A 19,247-nucleotide genomic window follows, 5' to 3' on the forward strand; every position below is an offset into this window, starting at 1 on the left:
GGGGGGATGGGGGGTGGGGGTGGGAGTGGGAGCTGCCCCAGTGAAATCGGCGCGACTAGTTAGGAGGGTATGTAGACCACTGAAAAAGAAAGGAACGCGGACTAGGATCTGGGAGAAATGGACTGATGCAAGCTACAGGCTGGAGGTAGGATCAAACGAAGGTGAAAGGTAAGACATCTTCATCTATTTAATGCAAATATTAATGCCTTCCTTAAAAGCTGTGGAAAAGATTCAGTCAGATCATTTATATGAGATGTTTTAGCATGGTGCCTAGCATACAGCAGCAACAAATAGCCCCAGCCATTTTATTATACATACTTCATATTAAGAGATCAGTTTGCCCAAGGGTGCAGCACGTTGGTGGCTTCTTTGTTCCCAGCCAAATGCTCTTTTTATACATGTCTTTCACCTTTCAGTTTTCACAGAAGGCCACATGAAAAAGGGCCCTTCCTGTACTTTTTCCAAAAACTATGGTCAAAGACATTGAACCCAATACCCCTGATACAGAGAGTGTGATGATAAATTCCATCTAGAAGTTTGGGTCCTCAGTGTCTGCCACCAGCCCAGCACCTGGTTCTCCAGGAGTTTGCTAATGTTTGCAATTAAGATATAACTCATACAGCATAAAAGCACCCTTTTAAAGTGTATAATTCAGTGGGTTTTAGTATATTCACAATGTTGTGCAAACCGTTACCACTATCTAATTCCAGAACATTTTTATCACCCTGGAAAGAACCTCCATACCTACTAATCAGTCAATCCCCATTCCTCCCCCTCCCCCCAGCCAGTGGCAACCAACATGATTGATGAAACAATCCTACCAGTACTCTTGGAAATAGCTATTATTATTGAAACACAAGCCAAGGCTTTGCATACTTTCTCAAATTTATTTCTCATATTAATCTTGCAAAGTAAGTTATGTGAATCTCATTTGCAGATGAGGAAATGGAGGCTCCTAGAGGCTAAGAAGCATATGCAAAGTCAAGCAGCTAGTAAAACAGGGGCTGGGCCTTGAACTGGGATTGGGAACCATGACCCTAAAGCCAGGAAATCCCTCAGCAGGGCATCATTCCTAAGGGAACTGGAGGTCACTGAGCAAGTGTTCCGGTTTGCTAATGCTGCCGTTATGCAAAATACCAGGTAAGAATTGGCTTTTATAAAGGGGGTTTATTTGGTTACAAATTTAGAGTTCTAAGGCCATGAAAGTGTCCAAACTAAGGCATCAACAAGAGGATACCTTACTAAAGAATGGCTGATGGGCATCCGGAACACCTCCGTCAGAATGGGAAGGCATGTGGCTGGCATCTGCTGTTCCCTTGCTTCCAGATTGCATATCAAAATGGTGTTCATCCAAAATGTCTCTGGGTCTCTCTTAGCTTCTCCAGGGCAAACTCTGGGCTTCGTCTCTTAGCTTAGCATCTTCAAACGTCCTTCTCTCTGCATCTCCAAGCGTCAGCCAGCATCTCTGTCGGTTCCCAAGCGTCTCTTAAAGAACTCCAGTGGATCTAATTAACACCAACCCTAAAAGGGCAGGGAGTACACCTCCATGGAAATATTTAATCAAAATGTTTCACCTACAGTTGGGTGAGTCACAATCCTGGAAACAACCTAATCCAGATATCCACAAGATTGGATGAAAAGATCATGGCTTTGTGGGGGGGACATAATATATCCAAACCAGCACAGCAGGCAAACAGAGAGGGTCTCAATTCTGACACCAAGTGAGAAGGAGAAATTTACTAGCACAGGCTTTGGCCCCGTGGGAGACAGAGAGGTGGAAGGAGTGCTCCACAGCCCACCCAGGGCACTGGGAGTTGACCCTGAGGCTTGGAAAGGTCAAGGGAGGTTCATGGAGGATCTGGGCCTGGGTGGATGAAGAGGCTTCCAATTGGCAGGTGAAGTGAATGACTCCAAAAAACTGCAACACACACATGAAGCTGGAAGGGAAGGAGGGGAGGTGTTGTGATGGCGCAGAACTGGGCTCGGCCAATCTCCACAGATCTGCCCCAAATCATGAAATCAGGGAAGGTGTTTGTCACTCACTCAGTACCTTCTTGGCAACCAGAAGACAGCTTGATCCAGGAGAGGGGGGAGGGTCTCAGCGCAACCCCTCGTGTGTCCTTCCTCAGGCAGTTCACCCATATCACTCTTCTCCTTCAGCCCTTCAGTACCCATAGCTTTGGAACTCAAAATCAGGGGTCACAGCCTATGTGATGGCTAAGTTCTTGTGTCAGCTTGCCAAGTTATGGTGTCCAGTTGTTTGGTTGAGCAAGCACTGGCTTGATTGTTACTGTGAGGGTATTTCATAGATTTAAATCATCAGTTGGTTGATTGCATTACGGCTGAAGACATCTACCACCAACAAAAGACACTGCCGCCAGCAATGAGAGAAGTCTCATCAATCAGTTAAGGACTTGAAGGGAGAACTGATGGTTTTAGCAGTCAGAAAGAAGACTTTCTATATCTACTTCCGTCAGCCAGCTTTTCCCGGGGAATTTATCAAAACCTCCTTACAGAATTCAGACTTGCCAATCCCCCATGGTGCTGTGTACAATTCCTACAATAAATCTCAGTATGTATTTTCTTTCTTATAATAAATCTCATATATATAGATATACATAGAATATATACTCTATGTCCTGTCGGTTCTGTTTCCCTGGAGAACCCTGACTAATGCAGCCTAACAAAGGACTTTAACCTTTGAATCTCCAGGTGCCAGAGGTAGTAGGAAGGTGTGGTTTAGAGGCCAAAATATTGCAATTCAATGGCAATTTAATGATTAGTGAGGCAGCAGGCAGATCCTAGTGTTACAGAATCTAGGACAAGGGAGGGTTGCTGGCTCCCAGGCCTGAGGACCCTCTGTGGCAGACAACAGGTGACTTTATTACTGGCTCCCAGGGCTCAAGTGGGGGTGGGGAGGAAGTTCCAAGGTACTGGGATCAACTCAGAAGCCTAGAGAAACAGCAACTGTATCCTCACTTAAACTCTGAACTCTGGAGAGCTTGTTCAATGGTCCCCCTTTTCCATATGTAGTTCCAGCTAAATTTGTAAGCCTTAAAAGACAGGGAGGGAGTTACAAATATGAAAAGGGGAAAAGCTAGAATGAACCTTGTAGTATTAAATCATAATTGGAACTACTGGAGTGAACTCATGACTTACAACGTAAAAAGGGGCTGAAATAAATATAGACGTAAAGGTCTGCCCACTAAGAGGGCCTGGAGCGCAACTCCCCAGGACACTAAACACACCTAGTGCCTAGATCTTGGTTTCTAAATACCATACTCCCCTGAAAGGACCCTGGAGAAATGGCTGATTCCAGGGAGAGTACCATATGAGCCTAGAACATTTCACCGTGAAGAAAGTGCTGCAAGAATGATGAGCGATGTCAAAATAACACAGAGACTAGCTTGAAGGAACCCCCACTGACCAAATTTGGGGCAATTTGAGCATCAAAATAAATAAAGATAATAGACCATATCCCATTGAATAAAATAGGAATTCATGAGTCCATACAGATATAAATAAAGTAATAGAGAAAAAGGAAAGCTCTTAAAATAAATTGCCAACTAATAAAGGTAGGAGGACTGATGGAAATGATGGAATGATAGGAAAGTACCATTTGGCAACCTGTATAGTTATCTGGTCAAGAAACACCAATGGATGATAAACCTGGCAGGTGGAGGTGGGATAAGGATCAGTATATTTACATAGTCTTAAGTATCTCCACACATATCACTTATTAATTACAAACAAAAAAGAAGGAATTTTACAGTAGAGAAAACTGGCAGGCACCATCTTACTCAAGAGGTCAAAGTTAATATACTCGGAGTGGAAAAACTAAACACCAAGTGCCGCCAATAGAATGCAACACAAGGAAGACAACACCAATTCTGTGATATCCCTGCTGAAGAAGCACATCCTGAATCTAATCATGAGAAATCTGGACAAACCCACATTAAGGAACATTCTACAAAATGACTGCCCCGTTAGCTTCAGAATGGTTATGGGCCTGAAACTCAAGGAGAGACTGAGGAGCTGTTCCAAGACAAGGGGGGACAGAGACATGGTAAGTGGGTGCAACATGTGTTCTCAAATTGGATATTTTTGTCATAATGAACATCGCTGGGCATTTGGTGAAACCTGAATGGGGTCTCTGGGTGAAGACTATATGGGGATTCTTGCAACTCTTCTGTAAGTTGGAAATTGTTTCAAAATAAAATTATTCTTAAAAATTAGCAGGGATGCCTTCTCCTCTCTTTTTCCCCATCTAACAGGTACAGAAGATGTGGCAAAGACTGAGGCTCCAGGTGTAATGACAGAGCCACAAGAGGGGAGGAGTCTGAGCCCCTCAATCGCTGTCACAGAAGAGCCACCCTTCCCTTCCTCATCAGCCATAAACTTCTGTCTTAGGACACTGAAATGTGGTGGGGGTGCATTGTCCTAATTTACCGACTTATTCAGCAGCTCGCTGGACCTCTCTGCTTGAGGTCTCATAGACCCCTCAGGGAAACATGCCCCCTCACACAAACATCTTAAAAGCCACACATCTTAAAAGCCACTCCATCATTACCCCAACCAGAAATCTGGGGACCATTTGATATCTCTCTCTCTCTCTCTCTCCCTCTCCCTCTCTCTCTGGCATTGGCCCCACATCCATTCAGTTCCAACTCCTGGGTTGCCACTTGACCTTCTCCATAGCTACCAGTCCTGCCTGAGCCATCTTCTCTCTCACCCCAGCCCCCAGTCTCACTCCTTTCCAATTCTTTCTCCACTTAGCAGTCCCAGAACTACCAAAAACTGTCCACGTGCAGTCCTCACCAGTAGTTTCACCCTTCCTTGTCCCAACTCACTCTGCTCTCTCCACCTGGGACACCCTCTCCATTTCCTGCCCACCTGGTAAACCCCTACTCCCCTTTTAGGGTTCAGCTCGAGATGTCTCGAACCTTGCCTGACCCTGCCTCCCGGGCGCGTGGCATACACCTCCATCTGCACTTTGTACTCCCTGCACTAATGGGTACGCCGGTCTCCCCATGATAGCCTGTGAGCTCCTTGTACCCACACAGCCTTGAATGAATAAGTCCCCACTCCCACTCCAGACAAAGTCAGCCCTGAGCTCCAGTCCCTGCTACCTTTACTTTACTGCAGGACTTCTCCCAGCCTTGCCCCCTGGACCCACCCCTCAGCTGTACAGAGAGGAACAAGCATCACAAGGAGGCTGTGTGCTTGCCCAGAGTTTGTGCAGGGCCCTGGGCACAGTGCACGTTCCTGACCCGGGGGCTGTTCTCAGCTCCCTGAGGGCTTACCTGGCCTCATTCGCCTTTGAGTCTCCAAACCCCAGCCACCCTGGGGCCAGCCCGGGCCTCAGCACAGCGTGGCCACTCCGTAAACACTTGCTCCCAGGCCAAGACCGCCACCTACTGGGACCCAGTGCCGACAGGCACTACGACCAGTCACCTAGCGCTGGTCTGGCACGAGAGTATCCTGCGAGTTCAAAACCTGCCGAGAAAAAAGCAAGGGAAGCCAAGCACTGTGCCGGGGTTTCTTCTCCCATTCCTCCCACCACCCTATTCAAATCTAAACTTGAGGCTCCTGCCCACCCAGCTGGCGTCGCTTTCACCAGGGCCCTCAGCAATGCTGACGTGCAAAAGCCGATTAAACACACGATGGCTTTCATTGACCAGGAAATGGGAAAGCAGAAGAAGAGTTTAACATTGAGAAAGGTCGTCTTGTGCAAACCCAAAGACTGAAGATTATGGAATACTATGAGAAGAAAGAAAAACAGCAAAAGAAGATTCAGATGTCCAATTTGATGAATCAAGCAAGGCTCAAAGTCTTCAGAGCTAGAGATGACCTTATCACAAACCTACTAAATGAAGCAAAGCAGACTCAGCAAGGTGGGTAAAGATACAACCAGGTAAGTGCTGCTGAATAGACTGGTCCTCCAGGGTTTGTACCAGTTGCTGGAGCCCCAAATGATTATTCGTCGCAGGAAACAGGATTTCCCTCTGGTAAAGGCGGTGGTGCAAAAAGCAATTCCTATGTACAAAATTGCCACCAAAAAAGATGCTGATGTCCAAATTGACCAGGAGGCCTACCTGCCTGAGGACATAGCTGGTGGTGTTGAGGTCTATAGTGGAGATCGTTAAATAAAGGTTTCTAATACTCTAGAAAGCTGGCTGGATCTCATAGCCCAGCAGATGATGCCAGAAGTACGGGGAGCCTTGTTTGGTACAAATGCCAACAGGAAGTTTTTGGACTAAGCCTTTGGGAAGTAGAATTCATTCCACTCTTCTGCTGCTGATATGGAAGTTTCTGAAATTTGAAGAACCACGATTATCTATGTAACCTCCTCTTTGCTGTTTTAATATTGTTCTGTACTTATCAGTGGAATACCCTTCTGTAGCTAATGCCCTTGGCCCAATTGTTAACAGTGGGAGAGTTTCTCTTAAAATGATCAGGAGCCTACCTCTAGTTCATTTAAAATTAAACAACTCTCAGTTGGTTTGCAGTGTGAAGGGTAAGTGATTGGATGATGGTTGCAAGAACTTCCCTGAGTCTTCTGCTCTTCTCCAGCTCTGGTCATCTAGTCTAGAGAATGATATATTTGGTCTGCTCTGTCTTTTAAGTCTAAAACACATGTGGGCCATGCATTCCTTCCAGCTGTAGTAGATTCATCATTACCAGTTTGGGCCTAGAAGTTTTCCTTATCTGTAAATGTGATTTAAAATCTAAGCCATGAAATGCTTTGTTCATTAAAACAAAAGGTTTACGTGGATCTAATTGTAATTTTTTTTTTTTTTTTTTGCAAGGCACTACGGTTGAAAGAGTCAAGTTCTTAGTGAGGTCCCTAGAAAAGAGCCATTTTCCATTATTTGTCTCCTATAAAAGTTTTACACCTTTATTGAGAGAATAGTTTTATTAGCTTTAGCAGAGTAAGAAAAGAAAGGAAACTAAGGGTTTGGGGAAGTTACTGTGTGCTAGGCCTAAATCTTTTCTTCCTCCCACTGCCCATTTATTTTTCCTTTAGATGACTGCTAGATGCTGCTCAGGGTCTTGCAGCTGATACGTGGCAGAACTGGAATTTTAGAGTCTGTCTGACTCTATCTCATCTTAGGAGAGAAAGAGACTACTATTTTAGCACCATCCTCTTCCTCCTTAACCTGAGTTTTGGATTTGGTGAGGACTAATACAAATAACTTCTGGAACAGGTATTTGTTTGTAGGACTTGACCCCACTTGTGTGAAATTATTTCTCTTCTCTAGAGCAGCCTTATGGGGGAAGGAATTGAGGCACATGAGAAAAACTGTCACAGCAAACTCAGTTCCTCAAGGTGATGCCGTTACTATGTGACAGACTCAAGACTCAAAACCCAGTGTTGATCTGCACTACACAAACAGTGAACCCTAAGTTAAACCATGGACCATAGCTAACAATACCATTATTAAAATGTGCTTTCATCTCTTGTAACAAATGTTCCACACCAATGTAAGGTGTTAATAAGAGGGTGGTATGTGGGAATCCTGTATTTTATGCATGATTGTTCTGTAAACCCACAACTTCTCTAATAAAGAAAAAAAAAATGTAACTTTAAAAAAAAAAAAAAAAAAACTGCCGAGAAAAAAGGTGTGTCTTACTGCCTGGTGCTTGCCTACTCCACATGCGACTCTTGAAAAACAGAAAAAAAGAATCTGATGTATAGAAGTACAGAGGTTCTCCATGGATCCTGTTTATTCCCAAGCCCCAGTTAGAGACATTCAAACCCTGCCAACCCCCCAAGATCCCTGAGACCCAGTTTGTGGAAGGCACTGTGTCAGAGGCTCCTTGTAGGTCAGGGACACCTAAAGGATGAAGACCCCACGACTCCTGACTATCAGGGGCTCCACCGGCCCATAGGTCTAGAACAGGGAGATGCTACCATTCCCTTTTCCTTTCATCTCCGGCCTTCCGAGCTGGGCCTTGCTCCTGAGGTACTGAGGAGGCCGAGGCCTCCGCCAGCCCGATTCTGAGAGGCAGGGAGGAGCCGCGGCCCCCAGTGAAGCAGCCACTCTGGCAGCCAGCAGAGAACAGACACGCTGGGCCTGCCTCCCAGCCAGCATCATCCGTCTGTCAGGACCAGAGCTGTAGTGCAGTTGTACTGGGCTCCCCAGAAGGGAAAACAACCCAGGGGAATCCAGTGCCAGGGGAACAGAGAGGTGGGGGCTCAAGGAGGCACCCCAAAGTGGGCTTCCAGGTGTGGGGAGAAGAGCTCAGTGCCCCGGGTTTGTTCCAGACTACAGGGTGCAGACAACAAGCTGCATGATCCCCTGGGGAGGACGGTGGTGGCTGGTGCTGGGGAGGCAGCTCAGCTGGGGTGTGCCTGTCAGAAGCTGCACCCTGAGGCTGCCATCACCTCAATGCCACTTTTCTCATCAAAAAATGATCAGCCTTCTGTCCAGAGGACTGAGGCGGCCTCAGAGCTTGCTGCGAGGGGCCTCTGCCAGCGGCTGCTGTAGCCGCCACACCACCCTGACTGGCTCGGACGCACGGTCCAGCTCGCGGAGGCCGCCCAGGTCGCCGGTCCGACTGAAACGCTGCAGGGCCGGCTGAAGCACTGTGATGGGGATGCTGAAGTTCAGGTGGGGGTAGGTGGCCCCCGTGGTATTGTCCCGGGTGTTGCTTGCGACGATGCCTGTTGGGGAGTCAGAGGAGAAGGGAGAACATGAGCCAGGAGACAGACGATGGGGGGTGGGGTGTGACCATCTCCCCTGGTACCCTCAGGGCCCTTTAGGGGGCTTGAAGCCTTCTCAGTGACAGACTCTGGGCTCCATGGACACCCCCTCCTCACCCCCACCCCCTTCCTGGCTTTACTTTTTCCTTAACACTATCAGTATTGAACAGTCTATGGCTCACTTATTTTGATTGTCTTCTCTCCAACTAGAGCCAGCGCCATGAGGGCAGGACTCTGGTGTTTTGTTCATGCTGAATCTGCAGTGCCTAGAACAGTGCCTGGCACGGAACGGGTGCTCAGCGAACACCTGCTGAATGAATGAATGCCTCAGACCCACAGACAAGTTTTGTTTGTCCTGCTTAGTGTGTGTGTTCTTTTTTAGGTAATTTGACTTACAAAAGCATCGCAAAAATAGTAGTTACTCTATACCCTTCACCCAGCTTCCCTTTATGTTAACATCTTACATGACAACAGAACACTTAACAAAGCAATAAATTAAACTTGGCACAGTACTACTAACTCAAATACAGAACTCATTTGGATTTCACCAGTTTTCCATTAATGCCCTTTCTGTGTTCCAGGGTCCAATCCAGGATCTCACATTGCAGTCAGGTGCCAGGTCTCCTTAGTCTTCCCCAACCTGGGACAGTTCTTCAGTCTTTTCTTTCGGGATGTTTACACTTTGGATGAGTATGGGTGAGTTATTTTGTAAAGGGTCCCTCATTTTGGGCTTGTCAATTGGTTTCTCATGGTTAGATTCCCGGGAAGAATACCCTAGCAGGGATGTGTCCTTCTCAGTGCGTCTGATCAGGGGTACGTGCTATCTGTACATATTACCTGTGACGTGAGCCTTGAGGACTTGGCTTAAGGTGATGTTTGCTAGGCTCCTCCACTGTCAACACACTGTTTTCCTCTTTGAAATGACTATTTTAGGGGAGATACTTTGAGACTGTGCAAACATCCTGTTTCTACTTGAACTTTTTCCCACAACTTTTAGTAACCTGCCTTCAGCAATTCCCACAATGGTGTTATAATAGTGATTTTTTAAATCCCTCATTCCTTCTATACCAATTAATTGGAAATTCTTCTGTAAGGAACAACTGTCACATTTAAAATTTACTCAGTTATTTGTTTATATCAGTGTGTACCCATGGATATTCATCCCTTTCTTTGTGTTATAATCCAAAACTATTGCTATTTGTTTTGTTGCTCAAGTGGTTCCAATGGGAGCTCCCTCAGGCTGGCTCCTGGCCCTTTTAATACTTGATGTAACCACAGCTTTTGGTTGTCGTCATTGTTAACACTTCCCTTCTGGCACCACAAGATGCTCCAGCTCATCTTGGATTTTTTCCTGCCCCAGCCTGGAATCAACCAGCTCCTGGTTCTTTTTATTAGAGAATGGTATTAGACACCAAGACCTGGGCTCTGGGTGGGCTCACTGCAACTGGGGTGTCGCTCCTTCCAGCCCCTTTCAGTGGACAGAGCTAGGAGCTATATATACACACATGCACACTAACTCAAGGCAGCTATCTTTGTTTATTTATCCATTTATCTGCATACATATTTTTACAAATCAACCAGGATACAGGGAAAAGAGACTGTGACAAATGACTCTAACTATGCTACATATAAATGATATAACTACACTGACGGACACAGGGAAGGAGCTGACCTAAGTGTTGTGACCAGACTCTTTAAGGCTAAAGACCAAAATAATTGTACATGAACCTCAAACACGATACTCTAGTTGATACATTTGCTTCTCACAGGGGTGTGGGTTAGGATTTCTGAAACTACTCTATTTTTATACTAGGGTTGAACAAATATGTAAATATATTGTGGATGATGACAGGAAGGCTCCTCCCTATGGGAGAAATATGTTACAAATGAGAAAAGGAAGAAGGCTAGGATGAACCCTGTGGCACTGGACAGGAACTGGAGGAATCCAAATGGACTCGTGGTTTGTGCTTTTTAAATGGATGTATATTATAAAATATTAAATTGTAAATGTGTACATATATATATATATAAATAAACAGACTCAGTGTTTTTCCCGAATTTTAAAATCAAAACTTTAAAATGGAAATAATTTTTAAAAAAAGGTTCACAGCTTCCTGTGAACAGCTGGAAACTCCGCCAACGTGAGGCCTACATTCCTTCAGGGCTGCAGTCTGCTGGAGGTGAACAGTGTCCACCTGCTCTCCCAGCTGTCTTTGCCCAAACTCTATGGACTTTTGAGTTTGTTAACCTTGGACTAATCTGACTCCTGAAGTTCACAGATAAAGTGAGATTAAAGTGATTCACCTACCGTCACGCAGTGGATTAGCAGCAGAGAATAGACCAGAGTCCAAATCTCTTCTCTCCCAGCCCAGTCCACATCCCTCAGGAGGAGAAGAGCCTGAGACCCTTGGCTACCTACCTCCTGGGCAGAAGACCCACCAAACTGCCCCAGACTGCTGCTAGCTACCGAGCATCCCCTGGGATTGAGACTGTGGCAAGGGGAAGGCTGGGGAGGGCCAAGGAGCTGCTTACCCAGGAGGACCCCAGAGTGGGTAGAGAAGAGGGGTCCCCCACTGGAGCCGCCGTGCACGGCACATGTGGTCTGCAGCATCACCGGTGTGTCATCCACCTGCACCACAGCTGACAGGATGCCCGCAGTCACCGAGGGCCCACAGGCCTGGCCAAAGACACCGAAGCCCACCACACTGACAGCCTCTCCTGCCAGAGGGGAAGGAGAGTGAAGCCAGGGAGACCCGTCTGTCCTGGCAGGACTTACACATCCCAACCCCCGGCCCTACCCTCTCCAAAGGTCAAAATTCTTTCTGCCCTCCAGATACTGCCACCTCCAGAGAGCACCCCCAAGTCCCCCAGCAGGAAGAGGCCAGACCTATCCTGAACTCCCAGCACAGCATCTGCTCAACTACTTCTCCCAAGCGTCTGGCTGTTCTATAGCCAAGCCCTTATTCCCTTGCTAGGCTGTGTAGTCACCTAGCACCAAGCTAGGTGCTCAATAAATGTTTATGAATTAGCATCCATCTCCTCCTGGGATGAAGAAGTCTCCTGGTGGGAAGAAATGATAATGATGATTCTAAGGCATCCTTTACAGGCAACCTCTCACCCAATCCTCACAACACACAGGAATAGGGAACATTAGTCCCGTTTACAGTTGTGGAAATTGAGGCAGAGAACAGCTAAGTAGCCTGTCCAAGGACACAGGGCTAGTAAGTGGCAGAGGAGAGATGTCAAGCCAGAGAACCTGTACTCATCACACCACAATGCCTCCGACAGGTAAGACATCACGTGCTTATGTGGCAACATTACTATGCTTTTCACCCAGCTCACGCCAATGTGAGCAGGCTGCAGTGTTGAAGGAGCCCCCAAGCCCCCGCCCACCACACAGCTGCAGGCCCTGGGGGAGGGTGTGCTCACCCTTCTCTGGGTGCTCCCGCACCTTGCAAACGGAGGGGCAGGCTGGGTATAAGCAGGGAGGTTGTCCCAGAACAACCCTAGCCAAAGCACTGGAACCAGGGTGATTTCAGGCCTGCTTGGTGCCACCCTGAGTCATCCACTCAGCTGGGCAGGGAAGGGAGCTGGCCTGGGAGCAGGGGTTAGAGTGCCAGGCACTAACTTTCCTACCAAGGTCCACCCCAGGCCAGAAGGGCCCCTCTTTTGCCCTTTACCTTCATGGAAGTACTCCGCGGGCTCAGGTATGGGGACACCATCCAGGGCCTCTTCCAGGCTCACCACTGCTACATCATAAGGAGAGGTCTCCCGGGTTGCAAACACTACATGTCCCCAGATCTTGGCACTCCTGGGGGCAAGGGAAACAAATTACAGGCAAGCTTTCTGACCCTTTCATGCTCACAACTGGAGGCAGGGAGGGGAGTCAAGATGACAGTGGCAGTAAGTCATGGACTTGGAGTCAGAAGATCTGAGTGTCAGCCCTGGAACCTACCAGCTAGATGACTTTGAACATGTCACCTAACTGTTCCGTGATATTGCCAAACATGCTTTATCATTTGTATGGTACTCCTATGTAATGCTTCCTGAACGCCACCATGATAATAAGCATCTAACACTTAGTGAGCACTGTGGGCTGGGCAGATGTTAACACTCTGTGGCTTCCTTACATTCATTCTCCTCACAGCCCTAGGAACCAGGCTGTGTTATTATCTCCGTCAGTACAGCTGAGACCCAGAATGGTTGAGGCATTTTCTCCAGGTTACAGAGTAAGTGGCAGGACCCAGGGCAAACATTCTAAGCATTTTCCTTCATTGCCTCATTGGACACCTCCAACAATCTTACCAGCTGGTGAGGCAGGCAGGCAGTTTCCGCTCTGCATCCCTGCTTCCATAAATGCTAGCGCTTCTGTAGTTTTTACCATGTGCCAGGCTCCATTCCAAGACTTTACATGTGAACTAGTGGGGAGGCAGCCTGGAGAAATTAAGTGACTTGACCAAGGTCACGGAGGCTTCTTACTAGACACACTCCCTCCCTAAAGGAGTAGCTTCCAGCACACCTGCTGGTTTCCTTAGGAGCAAGGAGTGGAATGGGCATGAAGGGTCCTGAGCAATCTCAGATAGGGAAGCTCTCATAAGTCTTCCCTATAAGATCATAGCCATCCTGTAGGCCATCAATGGGACCTTTTATGGCACAGCCAGGCTGGGCTAACCATGCTGGGTTAACCCGGGGATTCAGAAAAGAGATTAAGAAAGGCCTGGGTGGGGAGGCTGGGTTTAGCCAGGTACAGAAAAAGGTCAGGCATGAACACTAAAGCTCTATTCTGCTAAGATTCGACTAAGCACCTGAGGCTACAGAGGAAACACTAAGAATCCGCACTAGAAAAACAAGCCAGGAAGCCAAGACAGCTGTCCCTTTGACAGAGCCAGTGAAAGTGGAGGGGTGGCACTTTTCTCTGCAGAAAGGGAACAAACAACTGTTTGAAATTCCAACCTCACTGTCCACCAGGGTCACCCAAAGATTGTTCAAAATATATCTGTGTCTAGGCCCTATGCCCACATTCTAATTAGGGAGAACCCCTTATCTGTACTTTTGATTCAGAAGGGAAGCTGTAGTTAAGACCCAAGAAAGAAAACAAGTATGGTGAACAGGCCCATCCCATTTTCCCAGGAGGGCAGTATCCTGAGCCCCTGAGACTTTCAGAAGTGGGAGGAGGGATAGGAAGTCTTGATTCATAGGGCCCAGGAGGGTGTGTGGGGCAGAGCTAGGAGGCAAAGAAGTTGCCCAGAAGGAATTAAGATGCCAGTCTTTGATAACAGAGGTCCCACAGTTTCCCAATCCAGAATTGTGTGCAGTCTGGCATCATACCCAAGACCCATTCAGGCCAGCCCCTGCCAGGAGGTCCAGATTCCCCTACACTGGGGTTCTGATTCTCAAGGAGGAGGGGAGGGCCCCAGTTTCCTACCCGCGCTACACCCCAAAGCATCAGCATGATGCCAGAAGAACTGCCTCCCAAATCCCCAGGTGGTAGGCCAGGATCCAGACCCGAGATCTGGTGAGCGGGTAGCGAGCGGCAGCCCCGCGGGCCTTACTTGGGGGCGGCAGTGCGCACCAGGACTCTAGCTGCCTCCCGAGGGGTCACATGCCGGCAGGTCACCACCAGGCGGGGCGCCACGGCCACGCCGGAGCCCCATACGGTGCCGCACTCCACCAACACGGCCGCGGCTGCCCATGGGGGCTCAGGGTCTCGGAGGGGTAGGCCCTGAGGGGCGCCCACCTCGGGCGGCAGGAGGGCAGTCAGGGCAGCGGAAGCCGGGCACAGGCTGCCGAGCGCCGCCCGGGCGACGCGGAGGAGCGGGGCGGCGGCGCAGAGTAGAGTGAGGCCCACCCACTCTCGGGCCTTCCAGCAGAGAGGCGCTGCCACCAGCGCCACCAGCGCCCCAGCGGGTCGCGTAGCGAACACGCCGCCGCCCTCCGTGCCTGGCAAGCAGCGCGCGTCTGTGAGCAGCAGCGGGCCGGCCGCGTTGCTGAGCACGCCGCGGCTCAGCGTGTTGAGAAAGATGTCGGGGCAGAAGGCCCCGAACGGGGAGCCGCAGGCCAGCAGCGGTGCGCCCTTGGGCACAGCCCCGAGAGGGGCCACAGCCACGGCCGCCCCGCGCCCCTTCGCCGCCGTCTCGCCGGGCAACACGCGCAGCAGCGCGAACCAGCCGAGCGCTCTCAGCTGATCCTCCTCCTCTTCCTCCGACATCTCGTCCTCCGGCGCCCCGCTAGCGAAGCGCCACTGCTCCGGCGCCTCGCCCCCGAAGAGGCGCGTGAAGTGGGCCCGGAAGGCCGGGCAGCTCAGCAGCAGCAGCAGCTCGGCGGAGCGCGGTGGCAGCGGAGGCCGCCCGCGAGGCTGGGCGAGAGGGCCGGAATCGGGGCCCGCGCACTGGGGAGTGCACACTCCCAGACGGTCCCGCTCCGCGCGGCCTGCGGGGCTCGCGACCGTTGGGCCCCACTGCACGTGAAGGCGCAGGTCGTCGCCGCAACTGTCGCCCGGCAGGCAAACGGTGCCGGCCGCGGTTAGGGCACCGCTGCCCGCCCGCAGGAAAGGGGTGAAGATGCCCCCGTGGCACAACACCAGGCCCGGGCTGCGGCTGAGGATCACCCCGCTGCAACTCCACGAGCCGGCCTCAGGCTCGCCGGCGCGGGAAGCGCTCACCACGCAGCCGGCCTCCTCGGCCGCCTTCATGGCCGATCCCCACTGCCGCCCCATGGCCTCCAGGACGGTGCACCCGAGAGATCCAGGGAGCGAGCGAGGACCCCGACCAGCACCCGCTGAACCCACGCAGCACCACCCACAGCTGGAAGCGGAAGGCGCTGGCAGCGACTCAGGTCTTCCGCTTCGAGTCCGATTGGCTGGGGCCTGGCCGAGCTCTGATTGGCTGCTGATGCTGACCGCCCCCTTCTTTCCGCGCCCTCGTTGGTTCATCCAACCTGCGGGACATGGAGAAGCTGTCCCCAAGGGCGAGCCCCAGGAGACTGACAGGCGTGTGGCTTTACAGGCTGATAGGGCGGGGCGAGGGTCCCTTGGAGCCTAGTCTCTTCTTTCGTTGGGCTGCAGGAAAGGGAATAGAAATGGGCTGACGTGGCAAGACTTGTCCAGGCCATGATAGCACCTGTCAGTATCTGCCCAGGTCTAGGGGACCTTCAGTCTCTGACCCTAGAGATAATATAGGCCAAGGAAATCCTTGGCCGATCCAGTCTTTTGAAAATTTTACAGTAAACCCTACAGCAATCCATTAGGGAGCATGAAATTCACAAGATCTTCTCCTAGGGCCTTATGATGCCAAAGTTCCTCACAACAAATCTCAAAGGAAATTGGATTTGCTCTAAATAAAATCACCCTTTAAACTGACTATGATGAACAGTAGCTGAAGTTAAAACTTTTAATTACACAACCCTGTATTTTGCAATATAGACATTACACATAATGACATTTATAAACAACACCCAGGCTTTATCTAGGCCAGGGGTCAAAACCTTTTTCTGGTCAAGGGCCAGATGTAAATAGTTTAGGCTTTGTGGGTTGTCTCAGTTTGCTAAAGCTATCAAAATGCAATATACAAGAAATGGGTTGGCTTTTGCAATGGGGATTTATTAGTTTACAAATTTACAGTTCTAAGGCCATGAAAGCATCCCAGTTAAGGCATCAACAGGACGATACCTTCTCTGAAGAAAGGTCACTGACACCCAGGGTTCCTCTATCAGATAGCAAGGCACATGGCCAGTGTCTGCTGTTCTCTCTTTGGGTTCCACTGCTTTCAGCTTCTGGCTTCAGTGGTTATCACAGCTCCTCTGGGGGCTTTTCTCTAAGCTTCTCTGGGCAATTCTCTGAGCTCTCTGGCTTTTTCTGTCCTTTATCCTCTCATAAAGGACCCCATTAAAGAATTAACACCCACTTTGAATTGGGTGTGTCACATCTCAATTGAAACAACCTAATCAAAAGTTTCCACCCACAATACGTCTGCACCCACAGGAATGGATTAAAAGAACATGGCGTTTTCTGGGGTACATAACAACTTCAAACCAGCACACCAGCCATATAATCTCTCTGGAAATACTCAACTCTCATTCATCATACAGATGCTAAATTAATAGGTATGGCTTTGTTCCAATAAAACTTTTGTGGACTTAAATTTGAATTTATATAATATTTATATGTCACAAAATACTATTTTTTTTATTTTTAGTCCAATCATTTAAAAGTACAGAGCCATTTTTTCTTAGATCACAGGCCATACATAAACAGGAGGCATGCCAGATATGTCCAACAAGCCATAGTTTGCCAACTCCTGACCTACGCCAACACAAAACTTCCCTACTTTTCCAAGGTATCCCTGAGGACAGATGAGCATGAACAGTACCTTTTTTTTGGGGGGGGGGGGGGGAGACACTCCAAAGCAGTCACCACAAACTAGACATTTTATGAAGGTCTACTTTATATCACTAAAATGCACATCAGTGTTTAATAGAGTACCATATAGTAAACATGTAAGCAATAATGAAAAAATATTCTATTGCTACTTAAATTACATAATCTTTCTGCCTCAAATCTTTGAATAAAACTAATGTTGCTTGGTGTATCCCCAGCACAACAAGGCAATGCTCCCAGTGACACAAACATGTTTGAGAAAGGGAAATTAAAGTATAAAGGAGGACTGGAATTAGCAGTCATTGGCTTCTTTTGGCTCTGGGATACAAAAGATGGCTTGAAACAGTAAAATCTCCACCATCCCAACTCCCTAGCAATTAAAAGAGTTTCTTTCTCTGTAGAGTCCAGTGATCCTCCCTTAATGACACTCAAGCCTCCAGCATGAACTCTTATGCATCAGGTTTTTCTGTTTACGGCAGACCACAGCACAGTCCCCAGTCACAGCCAGCAACAGCCAAGGTGAGACCCCTTGAGTACTGGGCTTGTTGACTCAGCCTCTAACCTTCATAATCTACTCCAACGCCAAACAAACAAATTTAAAAACCCACATACACAGACAACCCATGGCATTCTTTCCTAGTAATAGGGACATTAATTTCAATGACAGGATGCCTCCAATAATTTAATACTTGTGTCATGGGATTGTCTTTTTACACCTCAAACCTATGACCTCCATTAGAAAAGACCTGGGCCTTACTAGGTCATGATTCAATTGGTTTGGGCTTCACCAAGTAACCTCCCACTCAAGAGTATAGGGACAGACAATAGTTTAAAAGTAAAGAGCACTCAAGACAAGAATTCAAATTCATTAAATATTTACTTAAAAGAGCACATAAGGTTAATGGAACAAATGACAATGTAAAAAAATAAACCGATACATTACCAAGCCTGGGGACTTCTGCCCCTTCCAGTCATAGCTGGAAATGAGATCAGAAGACCCCTCCAGTCTGAGTATTTATAGAGCCTTTGATTTAGGGTACATTCAATTAAGTCATACTCTATTTTTATGTCTGAACCACGAGTGGTGAACTACAGGTGGTGAACTATGCATGGTGAACCATGGGTGAGTCAAGATTAAAGGAGGGTATTCACAGCATTATCAGAAATTCAAACTTAACCTTGAATGTCTGCAAAATTTTACTGAAAATATTTCTACTAATTAAGCTATGACTTTTGTTAAGACAATATTATATACCTTCTACTTATATAAAAACTAAAAATTAGAAGAGATTACTATTACTTGTATTTAACTTATTGGTATAGTTTTTATTTCATTTTATAATGTCTAGTCATTTACATCATATTATGTCCCTCAGTTCCTCCTTTTCTACTTGGGCTTGTTTAGCTTCTCCCTCAGTACAATTTTCTAAAATGGGATTTAAAGGATGTGAATTATCTCCTTAGTTATTATACCACACTTTATCATTTGGAAATTTTACTTGAGTATTTTAGGGTAGAAGTTCTGTTAAATAGGCTTCCATATTAAAAGGAATAAATGGCTCTTCACTATCAGAACAGGCATCAGGTGGTATATGAGAGTAGCAAGACTGCTCAGTTATCTGATCCTTACATAAAGGGAAGAAGTCAGTGTCTTCATTTTCAGATTCCTCAGTAGATGTACTGACCTGCAACACTTGGTCAAAAAGAACACGTTGCATATTGTTTCCCATTCTATTTGTCCCAGTACTTTAGTTTTGGAATCTCACTTGGGGTTTTCTAAAAGCAAGGCTTCCCACAAGGCTAGTAAATGAACAAGCACAGATTTTATTTCTCTCCCTATTTTGCCCAATGTAGTGTTAAGCTGAATCTCTCCAATTTTGTGTAAAATGATTAGTAAAACAACTGAACCAGACCCAGTTGTCACTCACATGTCAGTATGAGATTCTGCTCAAATATCTCAGTCATATCCATCCTGTTTCAGAGATGAAATGAATCTGTCATTGTAATTTCATCCTGTCATTGAAATTAATGTCCCTATTAATGTAAAAGAATGCCATGGGCCACAACATGCTCCAAGGTGCTCAAAAGGTACTAAAATTCATTACCTTTAGTGCAATGTGTGAACTGATCCAGACCTTTTTTAATTTTTCTCCTGTAAGTAGGCAA

The 19,247-nt window shown here is 47.7% G+C and overlaps 1 protein-coding gene, 1 long non-coding RNA gene and 1 pseudogene across 5 annotated transcripts; 2 read left to right on the top strand and 1 right to left on the bottom strand.

Annotated features, from left to right (window-relative positions):
* The first annotated feature begins 34 nt into the window (after positions 1 to 34).
* Positions 35 to 7,505, top strand: LOC119510382. Its single transcript, XR_005211909.1, has 3 exons — positions 35 to 168; positions 938 to 1,140; positions 7,028 to 7,505. It is a non-coding gene; the product is annotated as an uncharacterized LOC119510382 (long non-coding RNA).
* LOC119510381 lies at positions 4,300 to 6,727 on the top strand (annotated as a pseudogene).
* A 197-nt stretch (positions 7,506 to 7,702) lies between the features above and the next one.
* TYSND1 (trypsin like peroxisomal matrix peptidase 1) lies at positions 7,703 to 15,522 on the bottom strand. 4 transcript variants are annotated; one of them, XM_037804665.1, is made up of 4 exons: positions 14,260 to 15,522; positions 12,388 to 12,518; positions 11,240 to 11,347; positions 7,703 to 8,668 (listed from the first exon to the last, which is right to left on the bottom strand). In XM_037804665.1, exons 1-4 carry the CDS (start codon positions 15,420 to 15,422, stop codon positions 8,451 to 8,453), a joined length of 1,620 nt encoding a protein of 539 aa, XP_037660593.1. In that variant the 5' UTR covers positions 15,423 to 15,522; the 3' UTR covers positions 7,703 to 8,450. The 4 variants fall into 4 exon arrangements, with proteins under 4 accessions (XP_037660593.1, XP_037660592.1, XP_037660594.1 ...); XM_037804664.1 differs by having other exon boundaries at positions 11,240 to 11,425; XM_037804667.1 differs by lacking the exon at positions 7,703 to 8,668 and adding an exon at positions 11,696 to 11,767 and having other exon boundaries at positions 11,296 to 11,425.
* Between the last annotated feature and the right edge of the window lie 3,725 nt (positions 15,523 to 19,247).

The sequence above is a fragment of the Choloepus didactylus genome, chromosome 15 (assembly GCF_015220235.1).
Source record: "Choloepus didactylus isolate mChoDid1 chromosome 15, mChoDid1.pri, whole genome shotgun sequence".
Lineage (NCBI taxonomy): Eukaryota > Metazoa > Chordata > Mammalia > Pilosa > Megalonychidae > Choloepus > Choloepus didactylus.

What these genes read in the sequence shown, in the direction of transcription:
- TYSND1 (XM_037804664.1), bottom strand. Translation starts at nt 15,422, where the DNA reads ATGGGGCGGCAGTGGGGATCGGCCATGAAGGCGGCCGAGGAGGCCGGC. An exon ending in GTGCGCACTGCCGCCCCCAA is followed by an intron (nt 12,519 to 14,259) that starts GTAAGGCCCGCG and finishes CCTTGCCCCCAG; the next exon opens with GAGTGCCAAGATCTGGGGAC. An exon ending in CGCGGAGTACTTCCATGAAG is followed by an intron (nt 11,426 to 12,387) that starts GTAAAGGGCAAA and finishes CCCCTCTGGCAG; the next exon opens with GAGAGGCTGTCAGTGTGGTG.